The sequence below is a fragment of the Artibeus jamaicensis genome, unplaced genomic scaffold (assembly GCF_021234435.1).
Source record: "Artibeus jamaicensis isolate MK-2021 breed Jamaican fruit bat unplaced genomic scaffold, CSHL_Jam_final contig_685, whole genome shotgun sequence".
NCBI classification, from domain to species: Eukaryota; Metazoa; Chordata; class Mammalia; order Chiroptera; family Phyllostomidae; genus Artibeus; species Artibeus jamaicensis.
The window spans coordinates 25,576,933-25,600,450 of record NW_026521924.1 but is presented as its reverse complement, the minus strand read 5'-3'; the positions used below and the strand labels follow the sequence as shown (position 1 = coordinate 25,600,450).

Genomic DNA, 23,518 nt, shown 5'->3' with positions numbered 1-23,518 from the left:
TGCCAAGTGGTCCAGCACTCTATTGAATGGCCTTTCCAATGTTCTAATTAGAATCCAGCAACTCTGCTGTTATTGACTTTATCGAATTGTAGTCTCTCAGACCAGTCTTTTTGCTTCGTGTCCCTCCTCAGACAACCAGGAGCTTGCACCAGAGGACAGAAGCTTTCTAGTGGCTCTGACATTCTTTCCTGCTCTCAAAGCAACACAACATTGACAAACTCTATCTAGTAACTTTGCTACCAGCCTGCTTCCTTCCCCACACCCTGCTCTGGGGCAACTGGGGCAACATCTTTACTCTTTGGCCTTAGTCAAAGAGTATCAGTGACTTAAAGAGAAAAGAGAGAGGGACAGGAAGAAAATGTGGGAAAGGGAGAAAAAGACACAGAGATTACAGGAGATGCACCGAGAAAGAAAAAGCCAGGCCTAGACACAGAGAAGCAGAGAAACAAAGAGATACCAAGAGATCAAAAACAAACAAATGACACATTGTCAGAGACAAAAGGGGTGTGCCAGTATGCAGATCAAATGGAAAATGAATAGAGAATGAGGACATTCCACAAGTCTCAAGGTTATCAAGAAGACCCCATTCACTCCTAAGGTAGCCTGGAAAGTGAGACAAGCTTTGCCCACTTCCCCCTCTGGTTGACCAAGTGGCCCAGCCCAGCCCAAGGGGCTAAGGATCAGGAGCTATCCAATAAGAGACCTTTCCCCAGGGCTGTGGGCTATCTGTGCCAGCTAGTCACATTGATAGTCTCAGGAACTTGGTGTTCCCAGGAAGAAAGGGGGAGGCTGGCTTGACTCCATATCTAAAATACTGACGACTGAAAAAATAGGCTGAACAAAGGCAGCCAGACATTTTCACATTCTGAAACCACCGGACGGACAGGCCAGCTCTTCCTCAGAATGGTGTCTTCTGGACTTTTGAGGATCCTGGTGCTACTCATCCTTGTAGTGAATGTCCAAGTATTTACTCTGAGAGACTTGTTCTTGCCCAGTAAGTACTGGGGCCTTGCCCTGCCTGGGAGAGAGGGTAGTGTTGCTGGAAGGAAGGAACAAGGAACAATTATTCCTCAGACTTGAGTTGCTTTTCACTGTCTTGGCCTTGGTCCTGGGTTGGGAAAGCAGAGACATTTGAAGTGTTTCTTCCAATTTCCCTCTCTGTGGAAGATCCCTTCCGTGAATGCAAGAATCCAGATCTAAGGCAACCGTAACTTTCAGCCCCTTTGAAGTAGAGGATCTTTCTTGGGGTTGGGGGAGGCGAAGGGCTGGGAGAGCATGGGATAAAGCATTTGTTGGGGGGGGTCTGAGTCCAGGAAGCCTAAGGGACCTTCTCCTCACCCCACAACAAACATAGCCCCCTTCCTCAGGATATCATCCCTATGAACTCCAGATTCTTTCAAATACAGTCCAATAAAGTCTCCCTGCACCCCAGGGGCTCCTTGACTTTGGCGTAAAAGACAGTACTCAAAAATTCCTTTGAACTTCAGATAGTAATGCTCCAAGACTATATAGTATTAATGATAATTGCTTCCATTTATGAAATATTCAGAAAGTAAGGATTTAAAGAGAGGGATCTGGAGTCACACTTGATGGCCCAAATTTTGGTTCCACTACTCAGTAGCCATGTAACTTTGGACAAGTTACTTAAATTCCACGTGCATTGGTTTGCTTACCTGCAAAATGGGGATATTAACAGAATTCCCCTCATAGAGCTATCATGGGGATTCAATGCCAGAACAAATTTAAATTGCTTAGAAGACTGCTTGGCCTTTGGTAAATGTGTAACAAATGTTAGTTACTATTACTGTGCATCAGTTACTATGAGTATAGCTTTACACACTGTCTTGTTGCTTCCTCACAACTCTGTAAGGCTACAACGATTTTATCAGTGAAGAAACCAAGGCTCAGAAAGAGTAAGTGGTAAAACCAAGAGTTAAGAATTTAAAAACCTAACCATCTGATGAGTGATATTAATCACTGTAAATAGCACCCCTTAGAAGGAACTCCCAAACACTGAGTCCCCAACCAGGCCAAAATGACCAGATGCATTTAGACTAGTGGCTTTCAATAAGGTGATTTTGCCTTCCAGGGGACATTTGCCAAGTCTGGAGATATTTTGAGTTATGACTGGGAAGAGCTACTGGCATCTGGTGGGTAGAGGCCAGGGATGTTGCTAAACATTCTGTGGTGCACAGGACAGCTCTCTCTTCCCCATCAAGTAATTACACAGCCAGAATGTCCCTAGTGTCAAGGCTGAGAAATCCTGCCTTTGAAGGGATGGGGCCAGAGGATAGCGCTAAGGATGGGATACAAAGGTAGAGAGTGAGGGAGGGTTAGGAGGGAGAGCGGCGTAGGCAGTGGTGGGAGATACGAAAGGGCACCCTAAGGACAAGGGCTCCTGGAGATGAGAAAAGTAAAAGCAAATTTCCCTGAATCCCCAGAACTGCCTTGGGTATGGAGAAGAGTGGGCACTGTGCCCTCCAAGACTCATGGTGGTAAGACTGTTCCTTTTGCAGAGAGATGCCCAAGAACCCGGGAGAAATGTGAATTCAAAGAAAGGGATATGTGTAAGAAGGACAAAAATTGTCCAGACAACATGAAGTGCTGCGTCTTCAGCTGCGGAAGAAAATGTTTAGACCCGAAACAAGGTACGACTCAGAGCATCCGAATAACCAGCCCTCCCTGAGCCCTCACTTTCTGTCCACTTGGACTGGCTTTGTTGCTGGTTTGCTAAGGGTTTGCTGGTTTGTTGCTGGGTCTCTGTGCAACACTGTTGGGCTTGGGAGACCTGGTAACAAAACTCATCCCTGCCCCTAACAGGATGTCTGACATTAGATCACACCTTCATTTTGTCCAGGCTTTGGTTTCTTCCCCCACCAAAAGGATATAAGGGTGTGGTTGAACACCCTTATACAAGATTTTCTCTTGGCTACTTTCTACTCTTACTACTTTGGGTCCCCCACCATTCCGAGATTGTCTCTGCAAGTGACAATGACGCTCTCTGCTCTGGAGTGCCTGCCTCTCTGCCTAATCCGACGAGTCTGACCTGGCACCCGGAAATCTCCCCTGACCCCTACAGACTGGAGCACTTTTCCTTTGCTGCTACAGTCTTCACTCTGTGCCCATCTCCCAGGTTCCCGAAAGACTATTGAAGATTCTCTACTTATTCATTTAACAAATGTTGAGTCTCTGAAAGTCAGTGGGATTTGACCAAGGTGGCCAGGGGTTAAGGAAAGCTTCCCTGAGAAAGAAAAACTGGAGTTGAATTCAGGAGGGCAGGTAGTATATTTAGGCCAAAAGTGGGTTGAAGGGCTTTCTGGGCACAGGGAACAATATGTATTTAATAGTGGAGTTGAGGGCGTATCAGCGTGGTACAAGGAGAGAAACATGGAAGGCAGGTAGGGTCTGGTGGGCTAGAGTCTCATTTTGATCTTAAGAGCAATGGAAACTCACTGCTTTAACAACAGAAAGGTATTGTCTTACAGTTCTGCAGGCTAGAAGTCCAAGGTCAAGTGTTGGCAGGGTTGGTTCTTTCTCAGATTGTGCAGGAGAATCTGTTCCCTGACTCTTCCCTGATTTCTGGTGGTTGGCTGGAAATCCTGTAGACCTCTGTCTTTATCTTCACATGGCGTTCTCTCCCTATGTGTGTCTGTGCCCAAATGTCTCCTTTTTATGAGGCCATCAACCGTGTAGGGTTAGAGATGTACCCTGCTCCAGTAGGACTCATCTCATCAACTAATTACATCTGCCACAACTCTCTTTCCAAATAGGGTCACACTCTGAGGTTCGAGGGTTAGGACTTTACCATAGGAAGGGCAAGGGGGTGGGGAGAGATGCAATACAACCCACAGCAGGACTGAAGCCAACTTCCTGACCTTCTGAAAAAATCACCTGCTCCTTCCCTGCAGCAACCGGCACTTTACCCACAATCCCATGTTCTCTTCTCGTGGTTTGGAAGGCAGAATAAATGGCTTACAGCTTGTAGTTTTCAAGGCACTTCCATATCTTTTAACCATTCAGGGTGTATTTATTGAGCAGCTAAGCTACTCTCTGCCAGGCACTGTGCTAGAAGCTGCTCATTCAGGGACAATCAAGGAGCTCACAGCTCAGAGGACCAGGAGGGTGGTCTCGCTTGCCCCTCAGGACAGCCCTGTGCAACAAGCAGGGTGGGGTTTTGCATTTCCACTTTACAGAGAAGGAAGTCAAGGACAAGGCAGGTAATATGGGAGGTGGATGGGCAGACACTGAATTAGGAAAAGAACCCTGAAGCCAGAGTCTGCTCACTCTCTAGAGAGACAATGAGGCCAGTGACCAGATGGGAAGGGAGATACCGTTGTTCTCCAGGGATGTAGGCACCCAAAGAGCTCCACTTTGGGGGTCTCCCTGCAGAGGGAGCTGGGCGCCCGAGGTATGACAAGGTGAAAGGAACCCACTCAGTGTCATCTATGGGGGTTGCTGGAGGGACAGTAACAGTTGTATTTTTTCGGGGTGGGCATCCTTTAAGTTCTCAACTCTGGGGTCTCCCTGCAGACATATGCAGTTTGCCGAAAGATCCTGGGCCCTGCTTCGCTTTGTTTCATCGCTGGTGGTATGATAAGAAAAATGATACCTGTTACAGCTTTGACTATGGTGGCTGCCAGGGAAACAATAACAACTTCCAATCCAAAGACCTGTGCCTGAACATGTGCTCCAAGAAACGTGAGTCCCAAGGGCCCCAATCTTTCATCCTCGCCAGGGCCACCTGGGAGGTCTGGGTGTTGGCTAGTCTAATCTGGGAAGGATACATTTTTGGTGGACCAGGTGCAGACAGAACCAGCTCCAATCAGGAGGTGAGAATACATCTCACGGAGGGTTGGACAGTGGCTTTCTGCAAACTGAGGTTGGGAAGGGACATGGTCATGAAATAAAGCTGGCAAGTATGCGGGGTGGAGGGAGGATGCAGATGTGAAACCTCAGGGACCCAACTTCAGAAAGCTCAGAGGACATCCAGCCTCCCATTGGACATGTTGACTGACCACCCAGGCCATTATAACTCTTTGCTAGCAGTTCACTCCCATCATCCACTCCCATCCACATCCATTTTTTCTTTAAGGAGATTCCTAGCTTCCCAAAGTAAACCCAGTCCCTTTTGATGTCCTATGTAAGATGTACAAACCTAACTTCAAGACCAGTTCTGAAGACGGGCGAGCCTCAAATTTTCAGCTGGTCCTGTCCTACATTCTCAACAGCCTCCTCATCCTGAGCATGAGGATACACCGGAACGACCTTCAGGCTTTGGCTTGTGATTCAAGACTCTGTCTGTGTGCCTGGTTGATGCTCCAGGATGGGTTCCACTATTCCACTCCCAGCGTTCAAAGGCCTTGGCCCTTCCCAAAACGGAACCCCAGGACCTGTCTCTCTCTCCCTCCATCTCAGTCTCTTTATACATGATATCCTGTTTTTCTTAAAAATCCCTCCTCCCCTCCCTCCCTCCCTCCCTCTCGTCCTTCCTTTGATTCCAGAGAGAGGGGAAGGGAGGGAGAAAGAGAAGAGAAACATCGAAGTGAGAAAGAAACATCAATAGGTTGCCTCCTGCACCCCTATGGGGACTACACACACAACCCAGGCGTGTGCCCTGACTGGGAATCAAACCTGGGAACTGGTCGTGGGATGACACCCAACCAATTGAGCCACACCAGCCACAGTCATAATATACTGCTTTGATCCCATTTCTATAGCCCAACTTCTAGCACCCCCTGTTTATACCTGTGCAGCTCCCAATTTTTCCCAATAAAGTGCTCTGTTTGATCCTGTGCCTCTGAGGCTAAATGATTCACATCTGTTGGCACATTATGGTTTGTGGAGAGTAAAAGCTCACTGGGGCTCCTGGAAATACCATTTAGGGGTGTAAAGAAAATCAGAACCTTGAAAGTTGAGAACCCCAGAGATATTGTTATCCTTCTCTGTTTCTTCAAAAAAAATTTAGACCCTTTTAAGACGAGGGCCCATGGGTATTGCCTTAGTTTGGAGCCCCTGAAATTGATCCTAGGACAAGGGCATGGGTGAAAGTATTTTATTTGGGACATAAATGTAGGGAGTGGGGTAAGTGATACAGGAAAGCGAGAAATTGATTATGAGCAAGTTACTACTGTGGGAAACTATAGCTTAATCCTATTGGAGACCTTCCAAGGGACCATGTAAAACATGCCTTCATACTTAAAAAAATCTATCTTCAGTTATGGGGAAACTGAGGTGTGTACCCACTGATTCCCATACCCTAGTGGGTATCTGGGGGCATGACATCCCTTATTGTTCTCGGCTGTTCTGCACACAATCTAAGCAAGCTCCCAGGAGACATAAAAACCCAATAGCAGAGAAGTAGACTCTGAAGCTCGAGGTGGAAATCTATCAATGCGCACTGACTGTTATTCAGCCACAAAAAGGAATGAAGCACAAACAGACACTACTCTGTAGATGAACCTCAAAAACATTACGCTAAGTAATGGAAGCCAGACACAAAAGGCCCTACATTCTATAATTCCATTTATATAAAACATCCAGAATAGGTAAATGCATAGAGGTAGAAAACAGTTCAGTGGTTTCCCAGAGCTGGAGTAGGCTGAGGGATGACAGAGCAACTGTTAATGGGTATGGGGTTTTCTTCTGTGATTACAATGTTTTGGGACTTCTGATCAAGATGGTGGCATAGGCAGACGCGGCTTGTCTTTTCACACAATCACATCAAAATTACAACTAAAATGTAGAACAACCATCATTCAGAACCATCAGAAATCAAGTTGAATGGAAGTCTGACAACTGTGGAATTAAAGAAGCCACATCCATCCAGACTGGTAGGAGGGGCACAGATGCGGAACAGGCTAGGCCCTCACCCATACGTGGTGGATAAAAATTCAGTAGGGATATCGTAGGAATGGGGAGTCTCAGCCCCACACCAGGCCTCTCAGCTCAGGGTTCCAGTGCCAGGAAGATAAGTCCCCACAACTTCTAGCTGCAAAAAACCCATGGGGATTGAACTGGTAGAAGAAACTTCTGGAGCCCCAAGAAGTTCCTCTTAAAGAACCCACACATGGACTCACCTACTTAGATTCACTCCCTCTGAGCTCCAGCACCAGGGTAGCAGCCTGAAAGGCACCAGTGGTACACAGGCATCAAGGTGGGCAGAGGCCGTCGTTCCTTTTCTAAATCCTCCCCCTTCACAGAGCTGGCGAGCTGGTGCCATGTCTGAGACTCCATCAACCTGGCTAACACTGTTTAACCAGCTTTGGAGATCCTCAGAGACTCCACCCCACTCAATTTATGGGCCCACCCAAGCTGCTTTTCCATGTGAATGGCTGGCTTTGGCTCAAGCCTCACAACTTCCTAAATCCTATCAAACAAGAAACAGCTGGCCTCAGTGAGCCCTGGGCCTGGCATTAGCAGCAGCCAGCCTAGTTTCACAGCTTATCTTTGCTTGGGAATCTCCAAAGCCCAGCATGAGCAGTAGCCATCTCAGATTTCTTTATAACTCAGGCAGGGTAGCACTGGGCCAAACACAGGTAGGGACTGAACTTGGCCAGTACCACCTGGGAAACTCCAAGGCCAGAGCACCCAGTGGTCAGCTACAGACCACATTGGAGCACCACCTCCCTGCCCCCGCACAGGGGATGGAGGTTTGTGCTAAGTGGTGATAGCCAATCCTTGTAGCTGACTGGCCTGGGTAAATCCCTCCCATTGATCTGCCAACAGCAATCAAGGCTCAATTACAAGAGGAGGGTGTACTTAGCTCACACAAAGGGCGCAGCTTTGGGTACCCAGCTTGGGTGAAAGGGGAGGCTGTGCCACTGGACCCTACAGGACAACCATTACATTAAGCCACACTACCAAGGCATGAAGTCAAAGCAGCTCTACCTAATACATAGAAATGAACACAGGGAGGATGCCAAAATGAGGAGACAAAGAAATATGGCCCAAATGAAAGAACGGATCAAAATTTCCAGAAAAAGAGCTAAACAAAATGGAGATAGGCAATCTATTAAATGCAGAGTTCAAAACACTGCTTATAAGGATGCTCAAGGAACTTATTGAGGACCTCAGCAGCATAAAAAAGATCCAGTCAGAAATAAAGGATATGTTAATTGCAATAAAGAACAATTGACAAGGAAATAACAGTAGAGTGGATGAAGCTGAGAATCAAATCAATGATTTGGAACATAAGGAAGCAAAAATCAATCAGAACAACAGGAAGAAAAAAGGAATTAAAAAAAAAGAGGATAGTATCAGCAGCCTCTGTGACAACTTTAAGAGGTCCAACATTCGCATTATGGGTGTGTCAGAAGGAGAAGAGAAGAGCAAGAAATTGGAAAACTATTTGAAACAATAATGATAAAAAACATCCCTGATTGTGGTGAAGGAAATAGACATGCAAGTCCAGGAAGCACAGAGAGTGCCAAACAAGATAGATGCAAAGAGGTTCACTCCAAGGCACATAATTAAAAGGCCAAAGGTTAAAGATAAAGAGACAAGCTTAAAAGCAGCAGGAAAAAAGGTTACCTACAGGGGAGTTCCCATGAGACTGTCAGGTGATTTCTGAAAAGAAACTTTGCAGGCTAGAAGGGATTGGCAAGCAATATTCGAAGTCATGAGAAGCAGGGACCTACAGCCAACGTTGATTTACCCAGTCAAGATACAATTTGGAACCGAAGGGCACATAAAGAGTTTCCCAGAATAGAAAAACTAAAGGAGTTCATTATCACTAAACCATTATTATATAAAATGTTAAAGAAAAGATCAAAGCTATGAATAATAAAATGGCAAAAAACCCCAAATCTATCAACAATTGGGTTTTATTTAATCTCTGCTCCTATTTAAGTATGTGATGTGAGTAACAGAGTTTTTCCTTTATGGGCCTTAGTTTCCCCATCTGTAAAAAAAATGTGGGCATTAGACCACATCATCTCTTGGCTACTCTTCTGTGGTCTTCTGAGATGCCCAATAGCCAGTGAAGTCCCATCAAATGTTAACATGTTGTCAGGTGATAGCATAGTTATAGGAGATAGGTATATGATTTTTATTTCCTGGCCTCTTTTCCCCTAGGTCTCTCTGTCTATATAAATCCAAGATGCTTTCCCTAAACACCTTTGACTTCCTTTACTCTTTCCTTTCTGCCCATATATGGCTGAGCTCCAAAGAAGATCATCAAGGGGTATTCGTCCACTCATTTATTTCACAAATATTTACTGGTGCCCCGGACATGTAGGATGGGTTCCACTTGCTCATTGCATCCAGGGAGCTCAGGAAAGGTTTTTCTAGTAAAGGAACCCACAACTTAAGACCTGAAAGCTCTCAAACTATGGGGTCCTAAAAAACTCTATTTGTACCTCATGGCACTATGCACAAAACAGTTGTTCAATGAAAGCTTCTTGAAGTTCAGAATACACTTGATTTTTTTACTGTGAACAATCCTAAGCATCCACTCAGTGCCAAGTTATCTGCTAGGAACTGGAGTACCGAGACGGCAAAAGGCACAAATCTCAGATTCTCATGGAGGAGTCAGAACATACATACAAATAATTGCATAGAAGCGGTAAATGTGTGTGCAGGATTGAGAAGCAATAAAGAAAAGCAAGGAGTGAAGCGTGTGACCAGGAAATGCAATGCAGAAGAGTTTGAGGCCTGAGAAGTGTTTTGAAGAATGAGAAGTAATGTACCTAGTGAGCAAAAGAGGGATGGACATTTCAGGCATGTGCAATAGCATGGAAAAGTGTAAGGGCATCACTCCTCCATGCCTTTGCATGTACTTGAAATGTTCTCTAGGTAGGCAGGCACCCAGACTGCTCTTCTCTGCAATCTCTTTGCAGACATATGTAGTTTGCCACAGGTAGTTGGCCCCTGCCTAGCCCTTCTTCCATGCTGGTGGTATAAGAAAACTCAGGCTCCAAATACATGTATGGTACTTGCCAAGGGAACAATAACAACTTTCAATCTGAATCTGCCTGCAAGGCCTTCTGCTTAGAGAAATGTAAGCCCTAGGGGTCCCATCTCCCATGCCCATCTGGGCTAGCTACCCTGGGAGGTCTGGGTGTTGGCTGGTCTATTCCAGGAAATCGGCCAGTTTGGGACTGGCCAATTCAATCAGGAGGTAAGAATGTACCTTCCAAGGGATAAGTAGAAGAAAAAGAGGGTTGGATGGGGAGCAGGAGAAAAAGTTGGCAAGTATGAGATAAACAGGGGGTGCAGAGAGAGGAAGGAAAGTGGTGGAGTGTCCGACACTAAGTCAGAAGTAGGCCCAGCGCATCGGCCCAGTGCTGGGCGCTGGGCACCTGTCAGTCACTGCGGGCCTTTACTTATCACCAAACCTCATCACCAATTCTCTTTTCCTTCTTAAGGTGATTGTAGCCAGGACAACCACATGCCTTATTGACCAAGCCAAGACAGTTTTGAGGAAGGGAATGCAATTACTCGTTATACAGAGACGACAGACATAAGCTGGGGCTCTACTGGAAAAACCAGAGCCACACAAGTCACTTCACTTCTGTTTCCTCTTCCTGTGAAAAGATGTCAAAGTGATATTATCTTGAGCACACCCACACCTTTCTCCCCCCTTTCCTCAGGTGTGTATTTCTGCTCTCTTTCTCCTAAGCTCTGAGGGTCCTGCTGAGACTTGCATTGAGGGGAGCAGCAGGCAGCAGCAGCTCAGCCCAAGCTAACACAGTGAACCTGTCTCCAAGGCCCCCTTTTCTCTGACTTCTCAGTGAACTAACGGCCACCCCACCAGGCTCACTTCCATCCCTGTGACTTTCACTTCTCATTGATTCCATGCAGCCCAGCATGGCTCGCTTCTTTCCTGTAACATTTCTAGAGATCCAAGGCAGAGCCCCGCCCAGACTCTCTCCTGTTGCTTCTCCTACCCTAAGCCCTTCCTTGTCTCACTGTCCCCAGCTTTAACAAACATACTTATCTCTAACCAGAATCTCTCTCTCTCTCTCACACACACACACACACACACACACACACACACACACACTGATCTTATCTCCCCTTTTCCATTAACTGCAAGATTTTTTTCCTAAGGGAATTAGAACCCCAGCATCTCACCCTTTTCTACCCTGCTACCTTGCAGAGTCGTCTTCTTGGCTAGGATAACCTAACCTGAACTGGAACAACCTCCAGGCTGTGGCTCATCACCCGGGCTCTCTTCACTTGCATTTGACTGATGCTCCATATTGGTTTCCACTGGCCACACCTTGGCTGCCCAAGAGCTTGGCTGTTCCGAACACCGAACCCCAGGATCTGCTTCCTCCCTTTCCTCTAGCTCAGCTTCTCTTCAAGCACAAAGCCCTCCACCTTGTGACCCTTTCTCAGTATGTGTCCCTGTCTCTTCAACTTTCAGGGCCTCTGTGTATGCTTTGGAGCCTCCCGGTTCCCCCTAATAAAGTGCTCTGTGAGGTCTGGTTTCTCCGAGGCTGAATAATTCACACCTGATGCCCCAGTGTGGTTTTCAGAGAAGTCATTGCGTCTCCTAGTGATGTCAAAAGAGGGAGAGAGGAGCAGGAAGATCCTGCAGATGGAGAACAATGGTGACGCTGTTGCCCTGGTAAAATTGTCATAAGATGCTGAAGATCCACAGCAGATCCACGTTTCATATGGTCTAAAGCTTATAAAGTTAGGCATGTCCTTATAAAAATGAATAAAACTTAAATTAAGAAGTGAATATTATTTCAAATGAGAAAGAAAAATTTTAGAAAGCTAACAAATACCATGAATTGTACAAGATCCATATAGATTGATTATTAAGTTTTTACATATACAGCAATTATGTGAAACTCAATTGCTATGGAAAGATAATTAGGTCCTCTGTTGAATGTGGCTGACCCAAAACTGATTCTATTTTTATTCTGATTGCAGTTAGATGCATAAAATAGAAGCATGAATGCACAGCCATACTTGATATTTGTAGTCCTATTATAGGTTTGTGTTCTAAAAACACAGCAATTTAAATAAATTGTCTTTGTATGATTTCCATCAAGAGCCACATAGAGCTTGTGGGTCATGGGTTGGACACCCTTGCACCATTCACCTCCAGGAAGGCCTGGGGGTCCAAGCCCTTGTGCTATGTCTGCCTCTCATCAGCTGCGCTCCAGGGCAATAACACACCAGGAAGAGAGAACTGAGCCCATGTAACTGTTATGGAGCCCTAGGTTTTGTGTCTGAAGGGCAGTTTCCACCCTGCGAAGTAGCAAGTACTGCTACCTGAGCTCATCTATGATATCTCAGACATGAAACAACACCAGCAGGCCCCGCGAGGAAGGTGGGCTTGCACTGCGGAGCCTTTTAAATACAGTGTCTATTTTGGAGTAGGTCAAGGACTTTTTTTTTGTAGCCAAATCATCTAAGTGGCTCCCCAAGACCAGTACTTTAAGAACGCAGAGTTCTAGAGTCTTTAAAACATCAAATAATTTTTAAAAAAAAAGGAAGGAAGAAAGGAAGGAAGGAAGGAAGGAAGGAAGGAAGGAAGGAAGGAAGGAAGGAAGGAAGATCCCGAGGTGGCTCTGTTTATATTCAAGCTATTTGGTGTAGAATGCTAAAAACTATCTTCTATTAAAAATTTTACTTGGATTTCTGAAGACGTAAAGTAACTCTACTCTTAAAGTGATCAACCTTATTTTGCACCTCTAGACATTTATTTTGAACATAAAAATAAGGTAAAAAATAGAAATAAACTCTCTTAGTATGATGTGCTTATGATAAATGCACTTGTTATATGTATAAACAAGCCTTCTAAGTTCCTATTCCACTGTTCTGTAAAACAAGAATGACAATAATATCTATTCCAAGGACTCTTTTTATGAGAATGTAACGAGACAAGGCAGAACATTCACTGACATATTGTCAGTGTTGAAGTGATGTTAGTTTCCTTTCCCTTCTAGAAAGGTTTTTGTGGAGTTTAGAACCTGAGTGGGAAACTTTATTCCCCCATCCCTACACCACCCAAGTCAATGGATCCCAATCAAAAGTAATTTAATTCTTTACACATATATGGTTATACAGCGTTTAGTAAGACTCCTTTGATGAGTGAAAAGGCTAGATAACTACCAACAGCTTTTAATAAGTCTTACACTTGCCCTCCATCTTCCGGAATGATCGTAACTCTACCATCTACATCACCCAAGGAAGAGCCAGTTCCCCGAGTTGTGGCCAAAGATCCCCCAGGGTAACCCAGGTACAGAATGCCTGGTTTTCAAAGGCCAGCGCCTCCCACACCCTCCCACCAGGCCTGCTCAGCCAGGGAAGTACAGGAACACCTCATCAGGCACTGCCCTCACTGCATGGAGTCCTTATCACACTGCTCACATTGGAGATATTTTTATAATAAAAAAACTTATATCCACAATTCTTCTGCAGGGTTTCCTAACCTTGGCACTACTGACGTTTGGAAACAGACCATTCTTTGCTGTGGGCTATCCCATGTATTGTAGGATGGCTAGGTTAGCAGCCTTGCTGGTCTCTACCAGCAGGAGACCCCTCCCCCAAGTTGTGACAATCAAAAATGTCTCTAGATATTGCCAAGTGTCCCTGAGCAGAAGAATCGCCCCCTCCTCAGATGAAAACTGCTCTTCAGAAGTGTGTGTTAAAAGGTCAGTTCTCACTTCCTGGTCAGCTGATCTAGAAAAGGGAGCCAAGAGCACGTGTATGCAGTCTCGTGTTTACTTTGTCTGAATGGCAAATTCCAGTCTGTTCACTCCCTGGGGGGCCTCCTCCTGCCATTGTTTTGTTGGTTTCTGATGAACAGATCTGACACCCAAGAGAGCTAAGGAAAGAGATGCCAGGAACAATCGTGGTGGACCCATCAAAGTGCAAAAGATGATGTATCAGAGAGATGCTGAAACTCGGGCTGAAGAGGAGTCTTCAGGAAAATGAAGGCAGAGGAAGCAGTGAAGATGAGAGGGTTGAACAACCATTGTGTGAACTATAGTTTGGAGAAGCAAGGTCCAAGGAATGAGAATCATCATGGCTGCAGGGGATTTGAAGAGAAAGGAGGAAGGGTTACTGGTGAGATGCCAAGATGGGTAACAAACTTATGTGGAGCAAGTATGGTTCTGATCCAGTGGGCACTCCCGTTCACAAAAAAGATCATCGTGCATGCACGCATCTGCAAATGGCATGTGCCTGCATGCACCAATGATGTATGAAGCAGTTGTATGTTCACCGAACCCTTGTGCCAGTGCTGGGAAGTATGCTAAACCAGGATCATTAGTCTCAACTTACAGCTGAGAAAACAGGCTCAGAGAGATCACATGACTTGCCCAAGGTCAAGAGCACCTGAACTCAAAAACACAAGTCTTGGATAAATTTTATATCCAAGACTCAGAAAATCCCACTAAAGCATGCCAGCTTGGTCTTTTTTAAAAAGTCAGGTCCCTAGAGGATTTGAGAAAGGATGTGGGTAGGGAGTGTGCTGGTCCTTGGCGAATGAGGTGTGTCTCTAGACAGTATGATTCTTTAAACCAAACAAAGTTGTGTTGTCCTTCTACACAACAATGTGTGTGTTGCTTTCACAATTCCCTGGGAGACCCCAGATGGGAGGGAGGCAGCAGCTAAGACTATGCCTGGCAGAGTGTTAGGAATTCAATGTTTGTTGAATGAATGAGTAATACAAGGGCATTGGAACTGGACGGATGAGGGTCCCAGTCCTGGCTCTGAAGCTCACCATTCATGTGACAATGGGGAAGGTGGTTTAACCTCTCTTCATCTACAAAACGGGGGTTCTAAGCCTTGTGGAAATCCTGGGTGGATTCAAGGGAGGTAATGTGTGAAGTATATATAGTTTACCTGGTGCCTGGGAAGGTAAAGACACTCAACAAATGGTACCTATGGTTTTATTATTGCTACGGTGGCTTCCACCCTGAAGTGCTGGTAAGGTGGCCTTGGATAAAGGCCAAAGATCAGATAAGACCAAAGAAAAAGGGCAGAGACGTGCTTTGGCTGGACACTCTGTTCCAGGGGTAGCCCAAACTCGTCATTAGCAGGAGTTAGGGATGAAAGAACAGAATGTGGGGTCAGGCTCCTCCCCATTGGTCCACTTTCTCCCTAAAATGCCAACCCCAGGCTGGGCCACTGGGTGGGTGGCACCATGCAGCACCGGGTCTCTCTCCCATTTCTCCTGCTTCTCACCTTCGTCCAAGAGCTTCAATCCGAAATGGGAAAAGGTTGGTATGGAAGTGGGAGCTCCAAGAGTAGCTTGGGAAAAGGCTGGAGGGGGTTGTTCAACAGTACAAAGAGAGTCTGTTCGTTATCTCATAGGACAAGGGGTCAATTCAATTCACTTCATTAAATACGTGTTGGGTGCATAGAATATGCCAGGTACTGTCCCTAGGTGCTAGGGCTAAAGTAATGAGTGAGACAAAGACCCTGCCTTTGTGGAATTTATATTCCAGGGGAAGAGAGGTAGACAATAGGTAATATACCTAATGGATGATAAATGTGCTCTATAAAAGAGGGAAATGTAAAGCAGGGTCAAGGGGTTCCAAGTCTGGGGTGGGGCTGAGAGCAAGGAAGGGTTGGGAAGAAGAGACACGAGCCGAAATTTGAAGGTGAGAGACTTCACCAAGTTAGACCTACGTGTAGAAAAGGGATCCTTTCTGGACTATTTTCTTTGCTGAAGCTTAAAGTCTGCAAATGAAATTGCAGATGAAATGCAATATATCCAAGATCATCAATTAGAAATGAGGGCAATTAGCAGGAGTTTCCAAGGTTTTGGAGCAGGCAGGAAGATTCCTTCCTAAAAATATGTCTTATAATACATGGTTATAAAAATACCTGTACTTTGTAGAAAATTCAAAATACAAAAGTATAAGGGAGAAAATAGACATTTGTCAAAGCAAAATCTTACCTACCAGAGATTATCGCTGTTAACATGTGAGTGAGCATCCACATATAGCTCTCTGCACATATGTGCATGCATGAAGCTATAGATTATAGATCCTTATATATAACTGAGATACTATACCTCCCAATAACCCTATAAGCCAGAGAGTCTTAGGGTTTGTCTTCTGGTTCAGAAGAACTTCCTAATTTCCAGTCCTTCTGGACCAGAGACCCTGGGGTTGGTTCTCACAGTCTATGGTTTAACAAGCCCTCCAGGTGATTCTGATGCACATTCAAGTTCAAGAACCTCTGTGACCAGGAAGAAGAATGTAGTGGGCAACAGGATGAGCACACCGGGAGTCAGACACCTGGGCAAGAGGGTTTGGGCCCTGGCTGTACCACTTACAAACCCCAGGCCTTGGGAATATTATTCAGCCTCTCTGAGCTTCCGTTTCTTCTTTAAAATACGGTGAATGAATTTACTTTATTGACTAGCTGCCCTGCTGCATATAAAGCTTTTGGTATAATTTAGCTGTTAATATATTGTTATGTTAGAAGTAATCAATTATAAAAATGCCTTAGAACAAACTGTGTGATAGGCAGCTCACATGGTTCTTAGAGGGAATTTGTAGCCTTAAGTGTTTATATTAGAAAAAAACAAACGTAAGTCAATGAGCCCAGCACAGCACTGAAGACCTTACAGACACAAGAGAGCAACCCCCCAAAAAACTAAGGCAAGAGTAATACAGTAAGAACAAAATAGAAAATGAGATCAATAGGCAGAACAAAAGAACTATTAGCAGTTTCTTTCACATGCAGAACACACACATACATATACACACTCACACAGACACACACACACAGAGGGTATTATCATCCTAACTTCATGAAAAAAGAAGTCAAGAGACTTTTTTTCCCTTTTTGGCTTAATGAAACGGGGAGCAGAGAAGCAGGAATGAGAAAATTAAAAGGCGGTGGGATTCCAGCCCCTGCAAAGCCACCTCTAAGTGTCCAGAGGGTGAGGCTGCTGTGAGTAGGATGTCTCAGAAACATCCCAACAGGCCCCACCCCGATTCCTATCTTGACTGCACAAACTAGTCTGCCCCTTTCCGATTATCCTTTACCCTTGGAGTTAGCCTCACAGGGGGAAGAAAAGACAGAGATTGAACCTTTCTTCTGCCTAGCCTGAGGCCTGAATGTCTGCCATGGGAGTGACTATCCATCCGTCCATCCATCAATTCTCCAACAAATATGGACTGAGAACGCACAAGCTTTTGCCGCCTGACCATCCTGGGGTTGATTCTCGGTCCTACCACTTTCTAGCATGACCTTAGGAAAGGCGCTTCCCATTCTGACCTTAGTTTCTTCATATAAAGTTGGAAGTCCTGATATTTACCTTGGAGAGTCACTGCAAGGATAAAGAGCTTTACATAAAATGAGAATACAAAGAAATGTGTAACGCCACCTCAGAGGATCTCATGGGTTTCTTTTCTATTAACAAGTGTTTACTCAGCACTAAGAGCCAGGCCTGTGTTAGGCAGGTAGACTGTGGAAATGAGTGGGATGAGGTCCCTGCTCTCAAGGGTCTTCTTGGTTAAGGAAGGGAAAGAGTGATGGAGAACAGCTACCCTTTATTGATGCTTTTCTGTTTATCAGTGCTTTCCACAGGTTATCGCTAAGCCTTCAGTAAGCCTACAGTGTGAATATTATAGTCCATTTTACATGAAGAAAATTGAGTGCCAAAGATACAGGATTTGTGTAAGATCATACAGCTAGAAATGATTGCACCAGCTTTGAACCCCACTCTCAGATCCCAAGTCAGTCCTTTCACATCGGACATCTACTCTAGAATGACTATGAGGCAGGAGAGGGAAGCCCGAGAGCTTGCTCCTCAGATCCTAGAAAATCAGATCTGAAAGGATGCTCAGAGATGATGGAGCTCAACTCCCTAATTTCACAAATGAAGAAGTGATGACCGGGAAAAGTTAAGTTGATACAACATCACACAGTAGTAAGTGGAGTTGAACCCACTAGAGCTAGATTCTCAAGTCTGGGATTTTTAGCACAGGGGGCTACTGTGCTAAAGTAGAAATAAAAACTTCTATCTCTGTACAGATGGTTAAGGTCATGGCTAGGTGGGCCATGGGCTATATGGGAAGAGGTACAGAGCTCAGCTACTGCAGACAGCCTCACATGGGTGCCCAGGGCCATCCCCGCCCCTGGCAGATGGAGCTAACAGGAGAAATACGGTAAGTGCGGCCTCTCTCAACCACTTTCTCTCTTTAGGCCAAAAGAACCACCGACAGACTGTCTCCCCAAAGGTTTGCAAGCTTCTTGTGGAAAGGGGCCCTTGTCGAGCTCGAATCCAACGATGGTTTTACAACTCGAATACTTCTGAATGTGAGGAGTTTTTCTACGGAGGCTGCCATGGCAATGGGAACAACTTTTTGAAGAAAGAAACATGCAAGGAAGCCTGCCAGCACACCCAGTTTCCTAAGAAGAGACTAGCCCTCCCTGGAGTCGGGACTGCTCTACGGCAATTATAGACACTTTTGTGAACAAGAGATGCGCTTCTCCACCCCAATTTATTCTCCCTGCTGTGTTCTTAAAGTCACTCATCTCTGTGCCTGAAATTCTATAAATATTGCCAACTTGTTTAAAATCGGAAGACCTGCTTTTTTACATACATACATGCACACACACTGGGGAAATTAGTGAACAGTTATTCACACTGCATTTGAATCCCTGCTTAGCCCAGGAGAGGATAACGGTTTGGGAGGAGAGAGTGGTTAAGCTGAAAACCTGAGCGTGGTACGGAGGGCCAGCATTGGCCAAGGCAAGGATTTCTGGCGTCCTGCGAAGCAAGACAAGAGGACAACAGAAACCAGAGAAGGAAGGGAAGTGGGGGAGGGACCGAAGATATTAAGGCCATTTTTAATTAAAAAATTAGTCAAACTTTCTAAAAGCCCACACCGTCCTGCCACAGGCTGCATGGGGAGAGGATTGAGGTGCCCTGGTCTTGGAGTCCCTTGATTTGCCTTCAGTGACCCCAATTCTTACAGCTTGGAAGGGAAGGAGAAAACATGGCTATAATCTGCTCAGTTGTCTAAATCAAGATGGAAAAATGGAGGGCCAAAGATGGGTAGGAACTTCTCTAAAATCACAGGGCAGGAATGAAACAGAAGCATCACTAACTGAAGAAAAAGACATTTTCCTCTGCATTGCAAAGCCCACCCTGTTATTTTCCCAAACTTCCTCTGTACTCAGAGATGGAACATTCAATTGGGAGGGAGACACAACCCCCAGCTGGGCCTCCAGAGCCGGGTCTACAGATCAGTCTGGGCTGTGGAAATGGAAGCTGACCTGGGGCTCAGTTGCAGCCCCTCTTGGCTGTGGTCTAGGGCCCGTTCTGCCAGGGTAGAGACCATCCAGGGACCAAGCAGCCGCCCTCCAAAGACCTGGTGGGACACACACTTACGATGTGCCAGGAACCAGGCTTCACACTTAACACACAGCATCTTATTTAATATTCCCAACAGCCCAGAGAGGAAGATTCTATTAATATCTGTATCTTACAAATGAGGAAGTTGAAGGTCAGGAAGATAAATTACATGCCAAAAATAGCAAACTGGCAAGGAATGAAGCTGGTGTCGACTCAAAGTGTGACTCCAGCGCCCACGTTCTTCATCAGTTTGCTATCATTAACATTCAGCTTGGCCATGACCAGCCCAGTCCCTCTTTACCGCTCCATTCCATAACACCCCCTGGACATATCCACGGACATCACTAAGAGGTCTTCCGGGCTTGCCTGCCTCTCCATTTTCAGGCTCCCATTCTGGAGGTTCTTGAAGTCAGGGGCCTGGTCTTGGGGGCGTGGGACCTACAGCCCACGGACCTGCAGCCCGGGATGACTGTGAATGGGGCCCAACACGAAGTCATAAATTGACTTACATTTCTGTGATTATGTGTCACAATGTATTTATCGTGTGGCCTGAGACAACTCTTCATCTTCCAGTGTGGCCCAGAGAGGCTGAAAGTTCGGACACCCCTGCTGCACATTTCTCCCCCACCCTGAGCCCAGAGAAGTGACATGCACAGAGTAGGTGACGCTGATCTGCTTGGTTGCTGGTGATGCTAACTTTGATGACTGGAATAAGGTGGTATCAGCAAGTACTTGCTGATTAGTTTCATAGCGATTATATCCTGGAGGGAAGGAGGAAGCTGGGATTTAGTGTTGGGAACTAAGGTTTTAAACTAGAAGGGAATTCTATGAGTCTCATCATCGCTGAATTATGGGAGACAGCAGGGAAAGAAGAAAGGAAGGGAGGGAGGAGGGGAGGACGGAAGGGAGGGGAAAAAAGGGGCCCCAAGCTCTGCTCAGAATGGGTGCCTTCTAGGGGTAAGCCCCTCTTGGGAGCAGGACATTATACCACAGAGATGGAGTGAACCCCAGCATAGGCCATTTAACCAAACTCAGAGGAGAGATCTCAACCCCCTACTGTAGCTAGAGATAGAAAGCCGAAAAAGAGCTTAAAAGGGTAGAATTAGAAAACCATTGTTTAGCAACCATTAAATAGTCATCGATTCTGGCAAGAATCATCCACGAATGTTAAAAACTAGGAAGTAAAATTCTGACAAGTAATAGGATATTTACAGAGTTTCAAAGTGTCTCCCTTGCTGCCGTAGCTTAACTGGTCTTGCAGCTTCCACATCGCTCCCTAGAGTCTACTCTTAGCATGGCAGCCAGATGGATCTCTTTCCAACGGGGGTCGTCGCTCTGTTCAAACCCCTCCTGTGGCTCCTAAATTCACTCAGAATAAAAGGCAAAGTCCTAGCAGTGACCACAGGGCTCTCTGTAATCTGTGCCCACACGACGTCTCCTACCTCCTCTCCCCTGTGCTCCTGACCATTTATTCTCGCCAGCCTCAAACACCCCAAACGGCACACTGACCTCAGGCCCTTAGCTCTGGAAGTTTCCTTGACTTGGACAGCTGTCCCTGTGGATTGTCACATGGCTCCTGTCTTCCTTCCTTCAGCTCACTACTTGCATGATACCTATGCAGCACTACCCCGAATACCTTCTGCCCAGCGTGCTTGTTCAGAACGCACACCTGGAGGAAGTGGGGGGCCGGCAGCCACACATTTAGTCCCAACGGCTCTACCCAGCCCATCACTGCTGCCTTTGTTTCTACCTAGAAGGGCTGGGAAGACCCAAGCATGACCAAGGACAGAAATAAGAAAAGGGAAAGTTAGAAAGGAAGCGACACTGCCATCTCCTGCCAGGGGACAGCCTTATGCCCTGAGCACTGCCACTCCCATCCAGGAGACCCATTCACCTTGTACCCCAGGGGGTGGAGGGAGGAGCCCCGCCCAGCTCAGGGCCTGGGGCTGGGACCCACGAGAGGATAAGGTCAGACTGGCCAGACACCAGGCCGCTGACCTCTTCTGTCTCCAGACCGTCACAAGCCATCTGCCCCGATCCCTCACACTCCACAGCGGGTGGAGCAACAGGAGGCATAAAGGCTGTCCTAGGGGCCAGGGTCACTGCCATCACTTGTGTCTTTTCCCTCATTCTCAGCCCAAAGGCTAAGCACAGGCTCCGTGGGTTAAAGTGAAAAATCACAGCAGTGGAGTGAGCATGGGACTGTGGCGTCAGGTGACTCGGGTTCAAATCTAGGCCAGTACAGGGCTGAAAGCAACCCGAACAGTCTGGGAAGAAGGGCGGTTACATAAATTCTGTGCATCTCAACAATGGGATGCTCCACAGCCACAGCGAAGAATGAAGAAATTCTTTACCCTTCACCATGGAGTGATCCTTAAGATACATTAAGTGAAGAAAACAAGATACAGAACAATGTGTACAGGGTACGATTCATGGAAAAAGGTGGGGCGGATGAGAATTGTATTCCTAGGTAGAGATAGAGATAAGAAACATAGAGAGGGAGGGGTAAGAAGGAGAGGGAGAGATAGGGAGGGGCGAGAAGGAAAGAAAAACAGGTGTAAAGGAACAGAGAGGGGTGGTGTATGCAGAAGAACAAGAGGGGGTCCTGAGAGGGGGGAAAGAGAGAGAGGGCTGCCCAGGTGGGAGCACGGTGGGAGCCTGGCCCGGCCTGGATGGGCTGGCCCTGGGGCTGCTCTGTCACCTGAGGGTGCCTGGTGCCAAATAGCCGGAGGTATTGGAGGCGAGCTTTGTGCAAATATCCACAGCCACAAACGCTCCACTCTGGGCTGACACCCTGGGCTGTCCTCAGCCCTGAGCCTCAGACAGTCAGGAAACAGCAAGCGGTTAAGTGAGTTGCATAGCGGGGTCCGGTGGGTTACCAGAGTTCTAACTTCCGTTGTGGGGGGTCTGTCACCAAGGAAGTGACTCACCCCTCAAGGTCCCATTAATCACCTGGGTCCCTTTTTCCAATCAGAGCCACACAAAGCCCCCTCTGGACTGCTGACTGCTCACCCTCCCGGCCCATGGTCATCTCTGTACCTATACGCCAATATCCAACACGGCTCCCGGGAAATGTACCAGCTTCCCAGCTTGGAGGAGAGCTGAATTCACCCCTCTGTTTTCTTCCCAGTTCTGCGTCCTGAAAAAGCCTTTGTGCCTCTCAGGGCCTCCCCATTCTCCCCAGTCTGCATGATGAAGTCGATGCTAGACACCATTCTTTAAGGGTGTCATCAGGTGTAAAGGAGACAGTGTTTATAACACCTGTGGGTACTGAATGGCAGGGGGAGGGAGAGAAGGTAAGGGGGAGGGCCACGGAGAAAGGGGAACAGAAAAGGGGTGATAGAGAGAGGGGGACAGGGAGGGACAGAGAAAGAATAGAGGGGATGGGGGCTAGAAAGAGAATAGTGGGGGATAAAGGGGGAAATAGAGGGTATAGAAAAAGAGGCCAGATGGGGGGGGAGAGAAGATAGAAAAGTAATGGAAAGAGGGGGAAATAGAAAGAAAAAAGGAAGTGAGTAAGTAAGAGAGAAGAGGGGGAAATGCAGGGGAGAGAGATTAAGGGACAGAGGGGAGGAAAGAGGAAACGAGAGAGAAAGAGAAGAGCTGGAAGCTGGACGAGAGCTGCCAGAGCAGCTCTGAAACAAACACAGGAACTGACCTCGCCTGCACGCACAGAAACCCACTGGGCAGCTGGGGTTAGAGGCGGGGAGTCCAAGGTGAAAGCTGCCTTTCATTGTTATCGTTTACATTTTGATCCATACAAATGTATTGTTTATACCCAACAATGGCTTGACCTAAAACAGTAACCACAAAGAACCCAGCTTGGCCACGTTTTTTCTCTGTGGTCCATGTAGGAGTCCTGGTCTGTACCACGGGCCTGCCGTCGACCGCTCTGGGTGGTCTCCTGGATCCAGACCTCACCAGGGAGCCTCTGCACCCGGCATCTGGCGCGGGTGGCACCTGCTGCTGGGTCATCAGGAGCCCCAGCAATGAGTCGGAGCGGCCTGAGCACTATTTCATCATCTCTGAGCCTCCGTTTTCTCTTCCATCATCCTGGGAGAATAACCATCCCCTGCCCGTGAGGCAAGCCATGAAAATACGTTCATTGTTTCAGAGTTGATCCCTCCCTGGGCTTTGTGCCTGGAGGGTCTGGCTGCTCCCCCATCCCATCCCAACCCAGGGTCGGGGGAGGCGGGGACAGAATGATAAGAACGGAGGTCACAGCCCCACCGG

The 23,518-nt window shown here is 46.7% G+C and overlaps 1 protein-coding gene across 5 annotated transcripts; it reads left to right on the top strand.

Annotated features, from left to right (window-relative positions):
- Positions 1 to 807: 807 nt before the first annotated feature.
- LOC119063216 (eppin-like) lies at positions 808 to 18,497 on the top strand. Of its 5 annotated transcripts, none has more exons than XM_053671271.1 (4): positions 808 to 994; positions 2,517 to 2,648; positions 4,531 to 4,698; positions 18,130 to 18,497. In XM_053671271.1, the coding sequence occupies exons 1-4, from the start codon at positions 904 to 906 to the stop codon at positions 18,387 to 18,389; spliced, it is 651 nt and encodes a 216-aa protein (XP_053527246.1). In that variant the 5' UTR covers positions 808 to 903; the 3' UTR covers positions 18,390 to 18,497. The 5 variants fall into 5 exon arrangements, with proteins under 5 accessions (XP_053527246.1, XP_053527247.1, XP_053527248.1 ...); XM_053671272.1 differs by lacking the exon at positions 18,130 to 18,497 and adding an exon at positions 10,365 to 10,443 and having other exon boundaries at positions 812 to 994; XM_053671273.1 differs by lacking the exon at positions 18,130 to 18,497 and adding an exon at positions 11,099 to 11,418 and having other exon boundaries at positions 813 to 994.
- Positions 18,498 to 23,518: the final 5,021 nt, after the last annotated feature.

Excerpts from the sequence above, each read along its gene's own strand:
- LOC119063216 (XM_053671271.1), top strand. The coding sequence starts at position 904 with ATGGTGTCTTCTGGACTTTTGAGGATCCTGGTGCTACTCATCCTTGTA. Across the intron at positions 2,649-4,530 it reads ATGTTTAGACCCGAAACAAG|ACATATGCAGTTTGCCGAAA; the intron begins GTACGACTCAGA and ends GTCTCCCTGCAG. Across the intron at positions 4,699-18,129 it reads GAACATGTGCTCCAAGAAAC|GCCAAAAGAACCACCGACAG; the intron begins GTGAGTCCCAAG and ends TTCTCTCTTTAG.